At 40.5% G+C, this 12,500-nt stretch overlaps 2 protein-coding genes across 2 annotated transcripts in view; one reads left to right on the top strand and one right to left on the bottom strand.

The window, feature by feature from the left end:
* LOC126992760 (glutamic acid-rich protein-like) overlaps positions 1-4,711 on the top strand; it is a 5,020-nt gene extending 309 nt beyond the window's left edge. The window contains exons 1-2 of the mRNA XM_050851571.1: positions 1-1,049; positions 1,825-4,711. The exon at positions 1-1,049 is cut by the window's left edge and continues 309 nt beyond it. Of these exons, the coding sequence (XP_050707528.1) occupies positions 110-1,049; positions 1,825-3,884 (3,000 nt within the window). The 5' untranslated portion in view covers positions 1-109 and the 3' untranslated portion in view covers positions 3,885-4,711. The remainder of the gene's footprint in view (positions 1,050-1,824) is intronic.
* Positions 4,712-11,731: 7,020 nt separating this feature from the next.
* LOC126992761 (uncharacterized) overlaps positions 11,732-12,500 on the bottom strand; it is a 3,046-nt gene continuing 2,277 nt past the window's right edge. The window contains exon 4 of the mRNA XM_050851572.1: positions 11,732-12,500. This exon is cut by the window's right edge and continues 1,336 nt beyond it. Coding sequence (XP_050707529.1) covers positions 12,003-12,500 — 498 coding nt within the window. The 3' untranslated portion in view covers positions 11,732-12,002.

The following is a 12,500-nucleotide window of genomic DNA, read 5'->3' as shown; positions in this document are numbered from 1 at the left end:
ATTCGTGAGAAGAAGAAAAAAAAAGAAGAAAAAAAACACACCTCTCACCACCCAAAAAAAAGGAAGGTATCCCCCCTTAAGGAAACTCCAGCCCGCGCGAAGGTACACAATGGGGTGCGCGGAGAGCTCACTTCCAGGGGCGGGGGAGGAGGCGGCGGGAGAAGCGGCTGAAGGAGGGTCCCACACTAACGAAGGAGCGGGTGAGAATGCGAGCGTGGGCGTAGGAGGCGAGCTGGAGGATGTAGGAAGCGAGGATGGAGGGGAGGAGGACCAAGAGGCGAAGGAAGAAGGAGGGAAGACTGAAGAAACTGAGGGAATGAAGGAAAACGTGGGTGGGGAAATTGGAACCCAGAATGAGGATGCGAGAAGCGTCAAAATGGGCGTGTTAAGTCATCCACCGACCTCTATTCCACTTCTAAACTCCGCATTAGAGCTAAGCCAGGGGAGCAGACCCACATCCACCCGCTCCACCCACTCCGCACCTTCCACCCACTCCGCAAGGACGATCCGCAGCAGAGGAGGGGAAGTGCGTGCGAGCTCGGCGAATTCAAGTAGAAAAACCGTGATTATGACAAGGAGCAAAGACTGGACCGACCTTCCCTTGCCTGGCACCGTGTCCGAAGACCCCGACGCTGCCCCTGAAGACCTCGCCCCGGTGCACGAAACTGGCGAAACGGAGGGGAAAACAACGGAAAATGACCCCAACGTTAACATGCCGGGTGCTGGGACAGGGGAGCGTGACGCCTCGGAAGTGTTAAAGGAATATAAAGATTTACTCTTGGCCCAGGTGGTAACGGAGCAGAAACTTGATGAAACTGTCGATACGGATGGAGTTTCGCCTTTCCGGGTAACCTCAGGCGCAGGTGTGGGTGACGTTAATGAGCCCCAGGTGACGGACACTCCCCCGGGGGCCGAAATTCAAGGGGAAACTGAAGAAAATGAAGTGAAGGAAGAGGAGGAGGAAGAGGAGGCGAATAAGGACGTAGAGAATTTGATAAAGGAGATGGAAGAAGAGATAACAGCGAATATGGAGGAAGGAGGGAATGGAGGTAAGAGAGAGAGAGAGAGAGAGAGAGAGAGAGAGAGAGAGAGAGAGAGAGAGAGAGAGAGAGAGAGAGAGAGAGAGAGAGAGAGAGAGAGGAAAAAAGGTACACACACACACACACACACACACACACACACACACACACACACACACACACACACACACACACACACACACACACACACACACACACACACACACACACACACACACATACGTTTTTTTTCCTTCTTTTTTGTTTTATATTTACGAGGTATTTTCTTCTTCTTCTTCTTCTTCTTCTCTTGTTATTTTCGTTTTTGTCTTTTTCCTCTTTCTCCTCCTCCTCCTCCTCCTCCTCCTCTTCCTCCTCTTCCTTCTTCAAAAACAAACAAATAAAAGTAAATGAAAGAAAAAGTAAATGATAACCTGTCGAGAGAGAGAGAGAGAGAGAGAGAGAGAGAGAGAGAGAGAGAGAGAGAGAGAGAGAGAGAGAGAGAGAGAGAGAGAGAGAGACCTATATATATTCTTTTCTTCCTTCCTTCTCTCTCTCTCTCTCTCTCTCATTAAAGTTTTTTATGAAGAGAGAGAGAGAGAGAGAGAGAGAGAGAGAGAGAGAGAGAGAGAGAGAGAGAGAGAGAGAGAGAGAGAGAGAGAGAGAGAGAGAGAGAGAGAGAGATGGATGACGCATTTAAAATCACCCTCCTCCTCTTCCACCTCCTCCTCCTCCTCCTCCTCCTCTTCTTTCTTTATCAACAACCCTCACATTAATTCTTCTTTTTTTTCTTCTTTTTTCACAGAGACGAAAGAGGAGGAAGAGGAGGAAGAGAAGAAGAAAGAAGAGGAGGAGGAGGAGAAGGAAGAGAAGGAAACAGAACCAACAAAATCAGTCAAATCTGCAAAATCAGTTAAATCGCTTCGTTCAGTCAACTCAGCGGTGTCAGCAGGCTTAGGAATGGCCCTGTCAAGAATTTCAGTCAAGTCAGTCAAATCAGTCAACAGGGATGAATTGACAGCCCCAGATCAGTCAAATGAGAGAGGGGATGACTTTGGAATGGCCCAGTCAACCCTCTCAGTCAAATCAGCTAGTTCAGTCAAATCAGTCAACAGGGATGATTTGACAGCCCCAGATCAGTCAAATGAAAGAGAAGATGACTTTGGAATAGCTCAGTCTACAATATCAGTCAAGTCAGCAAGTTCAGTCAAATCAGCAAGTTTAGTCAAATCAGTCGAGAGAGATGATTTGACAACCTCAGAGCAGATAGAAAGGGCAGATGGTGTCTTCGGAATAGCTCAGTCAACCATTTCAGTCAAGTCAGTCAAGTCCACCGAAGGAATGAATCTGACAGCTTTCGATCAGTCAGGGGAGAGAGAGGACGCCCTGGCCACCTCAGTCAAATCCGCGGGTTCAGTCAAATCAGTCAAATCAGTAGAGGGAATGGAATTTGACAACCCGGGAACGTCAGTCATTTCAGTCAAGACGTTTACAGATGACTCAGAAACCCAAGAAGATCCAGTCAATTCAGTCAACTCAGTCAACTCAGTCAACTCAGTCAAATCAGTCAACGGTTTACTGACTGACGACCAAGCTGCTGAACATGACATCACCACGCTACCGTCGCCACCAACATCACCACCACCACCAGAATCAGTCAAATTTGCTCAACTGACTAACTTGACTGACCACCGATTTGACATGAGTGGTGGGGATAATAACGATGATAAAGAAGAGGAAGAGGAGAAAGAGGAAGAGGAGGAGGAGAAAAAAGAAGAAGGATTGAGAGACTTGACGAATGAGGGAAATGACATATATTACGATAAAAAGGAGGAGGAGGGGAAGCTGGAAACAAAAGATACAGAACTTACGAATGAGGGAATAGGGATAAACTCCGATAAGAATGAGGAAAACGGGGATAACACGCAAGATTTCAATGCCTTCCTGGGCGCTTACGAAGGAGGAATAGACGGAGGAATCGATGATAAACAGGAAGAGGGAGAAAGCTTGATAAAAACGGAAGATGAAGCAAATAACTCGATAGAATATTACAACTTCAACATTCTGAATTCAACGAACAGGGAAGAGGAAGATACGAAGGAGGAAGAGGAGGAAGAAAAGAAAGAAGAAGAAGAGAAAGTAGAATTTGGAGAATGGAATAGCCAAAACAGAGAAGAAGACAAAGAGAATGAAAACAAAGAAGAAGAAGAAGAAGAAAGGAAGAAAACAGAAGAAGAGGAGGAAGAAAAGAGAAGGGAATTGAATCTCTTTGGTAACCCCTTCAATTATACCGAAGAAAACGGGTCATCAGCTTACGAAGAAAACGGGAAACGGCTGGCGGAGGAGAGGAAAGAATGGGAAACGAAAGAAAACGAAGAATGGAATGAGGGAAGAGAGAAAGTGGATAAAGAGGAGGTGGAGGAGGAGGAGGAGTGGAACAAATACGTGGAAGAGGATTTACAAGCAAGAGAGAAGGAGGAAGGAGGAGGAGGAATATATGATGAAAGTGGAAGAGGAGAAAATGAAGAAGAGGAAGAAAGAAAGGAAGAAGAAGAAGAAGAAGAAGGAGGAGAAAGAAGAGGAATATATGAAATAGAAATAAACGGAGAAGAAAAAGAAGAAATTGAAGAAGAAAAGGAGGAAACATCTATCTTTGGAACGAAGGAAGAAGAAGCAAATCAGGAAACAGGAACCAAAGAAGAAGAAGAAGAGGAAGAAGAGGAGGAGGAAGAAAGGAAGAGGAGAGAAGAGGAGGGAGAGAGAATAATCGGTGGAGTTGAAGACTACACAAGCAGGATCACAAATATAACAGAGGATTCGGGGAGCATTAAGGGGGACATCCGGAGTATCAGAGGATTTTCATAAGAGGATCGAAACTTTTATATATTTTCTTCATTGGATTCCTTTACTTAATTCTATCCTATCAAATTCCTTTTTATTCTCCTCCATTATCTTTTATTCGCGTTTATTCATTTTCTTTATTCTTCCTCATTCGAATTTTCCATAATTTTATCTATAAGGGAATCAAAATCTCTATATATTTTGTCTATTTTACTTCCTTATTCAATTCTATCCTATCAAATTCCTTCTAATTCCTCCCATTTAGTTTCAATTCTAGTTTATTAATTTCTTTCTCATCAAATTCTCTTGTTTTTATCTATAAGGGAATTGAAACCTTTATATATTCTGTTTATTTTACTTCCTTATTCAATTCTATCCTATCAAATTCCTTCTAATTCCTCCCATTTAGTTTCAATTCTAGTTTATTAATTTATTTCTTATCAAATTATCTCTCATTTTATCTATAAGGGAATCGAAGCCTCTATATATTTTGTCTATTTAACTTCCTTATTCAATTCTATCCTATCAAATTCCTTCTAATTCCTCCCACTTGGTTTCAATTCTAGTTTATTCATTTCTTTCTTATCAAATTCTCTTGTTTTATCTATAAGGGAATCGAAGCCTCTATATATTTTGTCTATTTCACTTCCTTATTCAATTCTGTTTAATCCAATTCCTTCTTATTTCTTTCCTTTACTCACAATTGTCTTTTATTTACTTCCTTTATTCTTTCTTTATCAAATTCTCCCTGCTTCGTTTCCTAAGGGGGTCGATACCTTCTTGCAATTTCTTTTTATTTTTTTATTTTTTTTACTTCTTTATTCAAATTCCTCGTATCTAATTCTCTCTCTCTCTCTTAAAACTCCATCGATCTCTCTTTATCGAGAGAGAGAGAGAGAGAGAGAGAGAGAGAGAGAGAGAGAGAGAGAGAGAGAGAGAGAGAGAGAGAGAGAGAGAGAGAGAGTATGCTAAGAATTTATTGACGCAAACTTGTTATTTTGTGTTGAATTTCCTTCTTGTCTATATCGATGTACGTGTGTGTGTGTGTGTGTGTGTGTGTGTGTGTGTTATGTAACCGTGTGTGTGTGTGTGTGTGTGTGTGTGTGTGTGTGTGTAAGCAGGTAGGAATGTAGGAATGAATGTATGTATAATGTATTTTTTGTGTACGTATTGGCACACACACACACACACACACACACACACACACACACACACACAGATATTATGCACGCACTTAATCCAATAACATAAATAATAATAATAATAATAATAATAATAATAATAATAATAATAATAATAATAATAATAATAATAATAATAATAATAATAATAATAAAAATAGCCACGATTTTGCATTCCTCAATCATCCATTTTTCGTTAATAAGTGTTTTTTTAGAATTAAGAAAGAGAGAAAATAAAATTGAAGAAGAAGGGAAGGAAGGGGAAGGGAAGGAGAATTAAAGAAGGGAAGGAAGGGAAGGGAAGGAGAATTTTAGGAAGGAGAATTGAAGAAGAAGGGAAGGAAAGGAGAATTAAAGAAAGGAAGGAAGGGAAGGGAAGGATAATTTTAGGAAGGAGAACTGAAGGAAAAGGGAAGGAAGGGAAGGAAGGATAATTTTAGGAAGGAGAATTGAAGAAGAAGGGAAGGAAAGGAAGGGAAGGATAATTTTAGGAAGGAGAACTGAAGGAAAAGGGAAGGAAGGGAAGGAAGGATAATTTTAGGAAGGAGAATTGAAGGAAAAGGGAAGGAAGGGAAGGAAGGATAATTTTAGGAAGGAGAAATAAAGAAGAAGGGAAGGAAAGGAAAGGGAAGGAGAATTAAAGAAGGGAAGGAAGGGAAGGAAGGGAAGGGAAGGATAATTAAAGAAGGGAAGGAAGGGAAGGGAAGGATAATTTTAGGAAGGAGAAATGAAGAAGAAGGGAAGGAAGGGAAGGGAAGGATAATTTAAGGAAGGAGAATTGAAGAAGAAGGGAAGGAAAGGAAATATGGAAGAGAAGGAAAAAAATGAAATAAATAAAAAAAATCAGGAAAAGAAAAATAAGATAAGAAGGAAAGGAAATAAAGTTGGAAAATGAAATAAATGAAAATGAAAATGAAATAAATGAAAATGAAAATGAAATAGGGAAGGAAAAGAAAATAAGAAAAGAAAATGGAGATAGGAAAAGAGAGTAAAGAAAATATTGTTAAAAAATAAAATAATGTAGGAAAAAAAAATCATGTAAGCGAATTAAAGAAAATGAAAGAAAAATACAGTTTATAAATATATGTATAAAAATTTGATGTTGTTTTCTTCTTTTTCCCTTTTAAAACCCTCTATTTTATCTATTTCCATTTATTTATTATTTTTGCGTGTCGTGGTGGTTGGCCCCTTTCCGTTGTGGCGCGGGCAGGCGTTTATAGTGACGCCATCTCGCTTGACTCACACTGCCCCCCCGGAGCTCATCTTTAAGAGAGAGAAAGAATAAATGTGATAAGCGAGGGAAGGAGAGGAAAAGAAAACGATGAATGAAGGGAAGGAAGGAAAATGAAGGGAAGGAAGGAGAGGAAAGAAAATCTGAAAAGGGAAGGAATAGGGAAACAAGGAAACCAGAATTCTTGGTGGGGCGAAATGCAGGAAAGAAAGAGAGAAAGAAAAATAATGTGATAAGCGAATGAATTAAAAGAAAGGAAATTAAAATGTAAAGTTAATTAATATATGTGTAAAAAGTTGATGTTTTCTTTTTCTTTTCCCTTTTAAACCTTGACTAAAAAAGAGGAGAGAAGGAAGGAAGGAAGGAAGGAAGGAAAGACAGAGAGAGGAGAGAAGGAAGGAAGGAAGGAAGGAAAGACAGAAAGAGGAGAGGAGAGGAGAGAAGGAAGGAAGGAAGGAAGGAAAGACAGAGAGAGGAGAGAAGAGAAGGAGAGTAGAGGAAAGAAAGAGAGAAGGAAATAAATAAATAAGAAGAGAAATAAAGGAAAGAAGGAGAAGAGAGGATGAGAGGAAGAGGAGGAGGAGAAGAGAAAAATACAAATTATATGATGAATTACAAAGAAAAAAATAGATTAGTGAAGAGATTAGATTAGATTAGGTTAGATTAGATTAGATTAGATTAGATTAGGTTAGATTAGATTAGATTAGGTTAGATTAGATTAGATTAGGTGAGATTAGGTTAGATTAGAGAAGGGAAGAGATTAGATTAGATTAGATTACATTAGATTAGGTTATATTATATTATATTATATTAGATTAGATTAGATTAGGTTAGATTAGATTAGATTAGATTAGGTTAGATTAGATTAGATTAGATTAGGTTAGATTAGATTAGATTAGATTAAGATTTGAAAACATAGAGGTGAAATAATAATAATAATAATAATAATAATAATAATAATAATAATAATAATAATAATAATAATAATAATAATAATAATAATAATAATTAGTGCATATATATATTTCTTTTTACCTGTTCAAATATTCTCCAACATGTAAACACACACACACACACACACACACACACACACACACACACACACACACACACACACACACACACACACACACACACACACACACACACACACACACACACACACACACACACACACACACACACACACACACACACACACACACACACAAACACACACACATGACCTTGAGAGAGAGAGAGAGAGAGAGAGAGAGAGAGAGAGAGAGAGAGAGAGAGAGAGAGAGAGAGAGAGAGAGAGAGAGAGAGAGAGAGAGAGAGAGAATAATAAGTACAGAAAATACAGAAGAAATACAGAAAAATGCAGGAAAATACAGAAAAATACAGAAAAATGAAAGAAAATATACAGAAAATTACTGAAAAATACAGGAAAATACAGAAAATATACAGGAAATTACAGAAAAATACAGGAAAATGAAAGTAAATATACAGAAAAATACAGAAAAAATACAGGAAATTACGGAAATCATACAGGAAAATAAAGAAAAATGCAGGAAAATACAGGAAAATACAGAGAGATACATAAAAATACAGAAAAATTACAGAAAAATTATAGAAAAATACAGAAAAAACTTGAACGGGAAAAAAACACCCATGAAAACCACCCATAAAAAACACCCATAAAAAACACCCATAAAAACCACCCTTATTAACCACCCATAAAAACCACCCATAAAAACCACCCATAAAAACCACCCATAAAAACCACCCATAAAAACCACCCATTAAAACCACCCATAAAAACCACCCATAAAAACCACCCATAAAAACCACCCATAAAAACCACCCATTAAAACCACCCATAAAAACCACCCATAAAAACCACCCATAAAAACCACCCATAAAAACCACCCATAAAAACCACCCATTAAAACCATCCCTGTAACCCTCGGAACATAATCGAATAGGAGGCAGAGACGAAAGCAGGCAACCTCGGAGACCCCAAAACAATACCGGACATTAGTACGAAAAAACCTTACGAAACTCAACGACCTCTACGTCATTCCGATCCATATCTCCTCCGTTACACAACCCTTACTAGCGCGGGGTCTAGGTACGGGTTATAGTCCTGTTCCAGTTACCATAAACCATCCCCGGAATGCAACGCGGAAATAATAGATTCAGAGTAAAGTTTATGGGCCGAGGTGAGTATGGATTAGAGAGAGAGAGAGAGAGAGAGAGAGAGAGAGAGGGGGGGGGGTGTTAGAGTGAGGGAAAAATAAGATAAGGAAGAGATAGAGAAGAGAAGAGAAGGAAGGAAGGAAGGAAGGAAAGAAAGGAGAGAAGAGAAGGAGAGAAGAGGAAAGAATGTAAGAAGAGAAAGAGATAAAAAGAGAGAGAAGGAGAAGAGAGGAAGAGAAGGAAGAAGAGAGGAAGAGGAGAAGAGAGAAGAATGGAGAGAAGAAATGATCGATTGGAGGGAAGGGAGAGAAAAGGGGGGAGGGGCAAGTGATTGATTAGAGAGAGAGAGAGAGAGAGAGAGAGAGAGAGAGAGAGAGAGAGAGAGAGAGAGAGAGAGAGAGAGAGAGAGAGAACGAATTAAAGAAAGAAAGGAAACAACAAAGGAAGAAAGAGGAGGAGGAGGAGGAGGAAGAAGAGGAGGAGGAGGGAAAGGAGGAGGGGTAGGAGGAGGAGGAGGAGGAGGAGGAGGAGGGATAAAGATAGTTAGGTAATTACTTTCTCTCTCTTAATTAACTAAACTTTATCTAATCCATTTAATTTCATATCTAATTTCTTCCTTATATATATTTTCTCTCCCCCTCCTCCTCCTCCTCCTCCTCCTCCTCTTCCTCTTGTTATGCCGTCTATAGACCTTCCAGCATCTATAATTTCTTTGTTTACATTTTAGGTTATGCCGAGAAGGGAGTGAGGGATCCCCGCTTTTAAGGTTCTTTGTGATCCTGTCAATACTATTACTCTTGACTAACACCAAAGACTTCGAAAATTCCTTGTGTTGTGTTAAGTGTTTGTGTTAATGTTAAGAAATGTTAGGAAACTAGTCTGGAAATGTCTTAAAATGTCTGGTGTTGCATTGAAAACCTAACCTAATGAAATACCCAATACCAAAGACTTCGAAAATTCCTTGTGTTGTGTTTAGTGTTTGTGTTAATGTTAAGAAATGTTAGGAAACTAGTCTGGAAATGTCTTAATGGGTCTAGTGTTGCATTGAAAACCTAACCTAATGAATGAAAATGAAATACCCAAAAACCAAAGACTTCGAAAATTCCTTGTGTTGTGTTAAGTGTTTGTGTTAATGTTAAGAAATGTTAGGAAACCAGTCTGGAAATGTCTTAAAATGTCTGGTGTTGCATTGAAAACCTAACCTAATGAATGAAAATGAAATACCCAATACCAAAGACTTCGAAAATTCCTTGTGTTGTGTCAAGTGTTCGTGTTTAGGTTAAAAAATGTTAGGAAACTAGTCTGGAAATGTCTTAAAATGTCTGGTGTTGCATTGAAAACCTAACCTAATGAAATACCCAAAAACCAAAGACTTCGAAAATTCCTTGTGTTGTGTTTAGTGTTTGTGTTAACGTTAAGAAATGTTAGTTAACTAGTCTGGAAATGTTTTAAAATGTCTGGTGTTGCATTGAAAACCTAACCTAATGAAATACCCAATACCAAAGACTTCGAAAATTCCTTGTGTTGTGTCAAGTGTTTGTGTTAATGTTCAGAAATGTTAGGAAACCAGTCTGGAAATGTCTTAATGAGTCTTGTGTTGCATTGAAAACCTAATCATTGTGAAGTGTAGTTTTAATAGTACGCTTCGAGTGATCACAAAGCCAGTGTTTAAATTGGACTATGGAATCGGCGCTTAATGAGTCTTGTGTAGCATTGAAAACCTAATCGCCAGTGTTTAAATTGGACTATGGAACCGGTGCTTAATGAGTCTTGTGTAGCACTGAAAACCTAATCATTGTGAAGTGTAGTTTTAATAGTTCGCTTCGAGTGATTTGCAAGGCCAGTGTTTAAATTGGACTATGGAACCGGCGCTTAATGGGTCAAGTGTTGCAGTGAAAACCTAATCGCCAGTGTTTAAATTGGACTATGGAACCGGCGCTTAATGAGTCTTGTGTTGCATTGAAAACCTAATCGCCAGTGTTTAAATTGGACTATGGAACCGGCGCTTAATGAGTCTTGTGTTGCATTGAAAACCTAATCGCCAGTGTTTAAATTGGACTATGGAACCGCCGCTGAATGAGTCTTGTGTTGCATTGAAAACCTAATCGCCAGTGTTTAAATTGGACTATGGAACCGCCGCTGAATGAGTCTTGTGTTGCATTGAAAACCTAATCGCCAGTGTTTAAATTGGACTATGGAACCGGCGCTTAATGAGTCTTGTGTTGCATTGAAAACCTAATCGCCAGTGTTTAAATTGGACTATGGAACCGGCGCTTAATGAGTCTTGTGTTGCATTGAAAACCTAATCATTGTGAAGTATAGTTTTAATAGTTCGCTTCGAGTGATTTGCAAGGCCTGTGTTTAAATTGGACTATGGAGCCGGCGCTTAATGGGTCAAGTGTTGCAGGATCTCAGTAGGCCTTGGTCCCACAACCTAACCAGCCCCAGACACACTCCACAAGAAGAAGGGAGAAAGAAGAAATTAAAGATAAGAGGTAAGTGAGAGACTGTTGTAGGGGAGAGAGATGAGGTAGAAGAGAAAGAGGATGTTTACCGTTTACCGTTGATAAGGATTCAGGTGGTCCACAATGTAGGCCTACTGTGCCGTATTTTCTTGGGGGTGGGGGAGTGGGTGGGGGGAGCTTAGGAAGACTGTATCACCCCTTTGATGTTTCTATATAGGCTTCAAAATGCCCCTAAAAAAGTGCTTCATTTGCAAAAAACAACGAAAACAAAAATTGGGGTAATATTCACGAGGGTAGCCTAATAAATTTTAAGACCCCGACTATTTATGGAGCTGTTTGTTATGGAGACTATTTTTTTTCGGAAAGCAGTAAATGATTGAGTTTTCACAGCCTGTTGTCCTCCATTTGTCCTCCTTGTCCTCCTGTGATGCCCTCCAGCCCTTCCAAAGAGTCTGTAGGAGAAGGGAAGGGATGGGAAGGGGAGTGAAGGGATGGGAAGTGAAGGAAAGGGAAGGGAAGTGAAGGGGAGTGAAGGGAAGGGAAGTAAAGGGAAGGGAAGGGAAGGGAAGGGAAGGAAGTGAAGGAGTGAAGGGATGAGGAAGGAAGGGATGAGAGAGAGAGAGAGAGAGAGAGAGAGAGAGAGAGAGAGAGAGAGAGAGAGAGAGAGAGAGAGAGAGAGAGAGATGAGAAAAAGTAGGATGTAGAAGAAGGGAAAGGAGATGAAGGGAAGAGAAGGGAAGGTAGGAGGGGAGAAGGAGAGAGAGAAAAAGGAAGATATTGAAAAAGGAAGGAAAGGAAAAAAAAAAGTTATGTTCATTGTTGCTTTATTTACAAGACGAAGATTACACACACACACACACACACACACACACACACACACACACACACACACACACACACATACACACACACACACTAGCTTCATTTTTTTTCCTTTTTTTTCTTATTTTATTTTATACATTCGTTTATTTTCTTTCCTCATTTCCCTTTTCCTTTTCTTCTTTTCTTTTCTTTTCTTTTCCTCGACTCCTTTTCTTCCCTTTTCTTCTCACTTTTCCTTTTCCTGTTTTCCTTTCTTCATTCTTCATATTTCCTCTTCTATTCTATGGGTGTGGGCGTGGGCGTGTCTGGAGGTGTGGGTGTGGACGTCCGTGGGCGTGGGCGTAGGTGGTGGAGTGTATGTGTGTATGGATGAAGGCGCGTCCCTGTCCGTGGGCGTGGGCGTGCCTGGAGGCGGCAGCGACACCCCGGTGTCTGGTGGCGTGTCCGTGTCTGTGTCTGTGTCCGTGGGCGTGGGCGAGGGTGTGTCTGCGGGCGTGGGTGGAATTATGGGTGAAGGCGTGTCCCTGTCTTCGTCCGTGGGCGTGGGTGAGGGTGTGTCTGCGGGCGTGGGTGGTAGTATGGGTGAAGGCGTGTCCCTGTCCTCGTCCGTGGGCGTGGGTGAGGGTGTGTCTGCGGGTGTGGGTGGAAGTATGGGTGAAGGCGTGTCCCTGTCCTCGTCCGTGGGCGTGGGTGAGGGTGTGTCTGCGGGTGTGGGTGGAAGTATGGGTGAAGGCGTGTCCCTGTCCTCGTCCGTGGGCGT

Source organism: Eriocheir sinensis, unplaced genomic scaffold (assembly GCF_024679095.1).
Source record: "Eriocheir sinensis breed Jianghai 21 unplaced genomic scaffold, ASM2467909v1 Scaffold50, whole genome shotgun sequence".
NCBI lineage: Eukaryota > Metazoa > Arthropoda > Malacostraca > Decapoda > Varunidae > Eriocheir > Eriocheir sinensis.
Note: the sequence above shows the minus strand (reverse complement) of the source record. Positions and strands in the feature narration are given on the sequence as shown.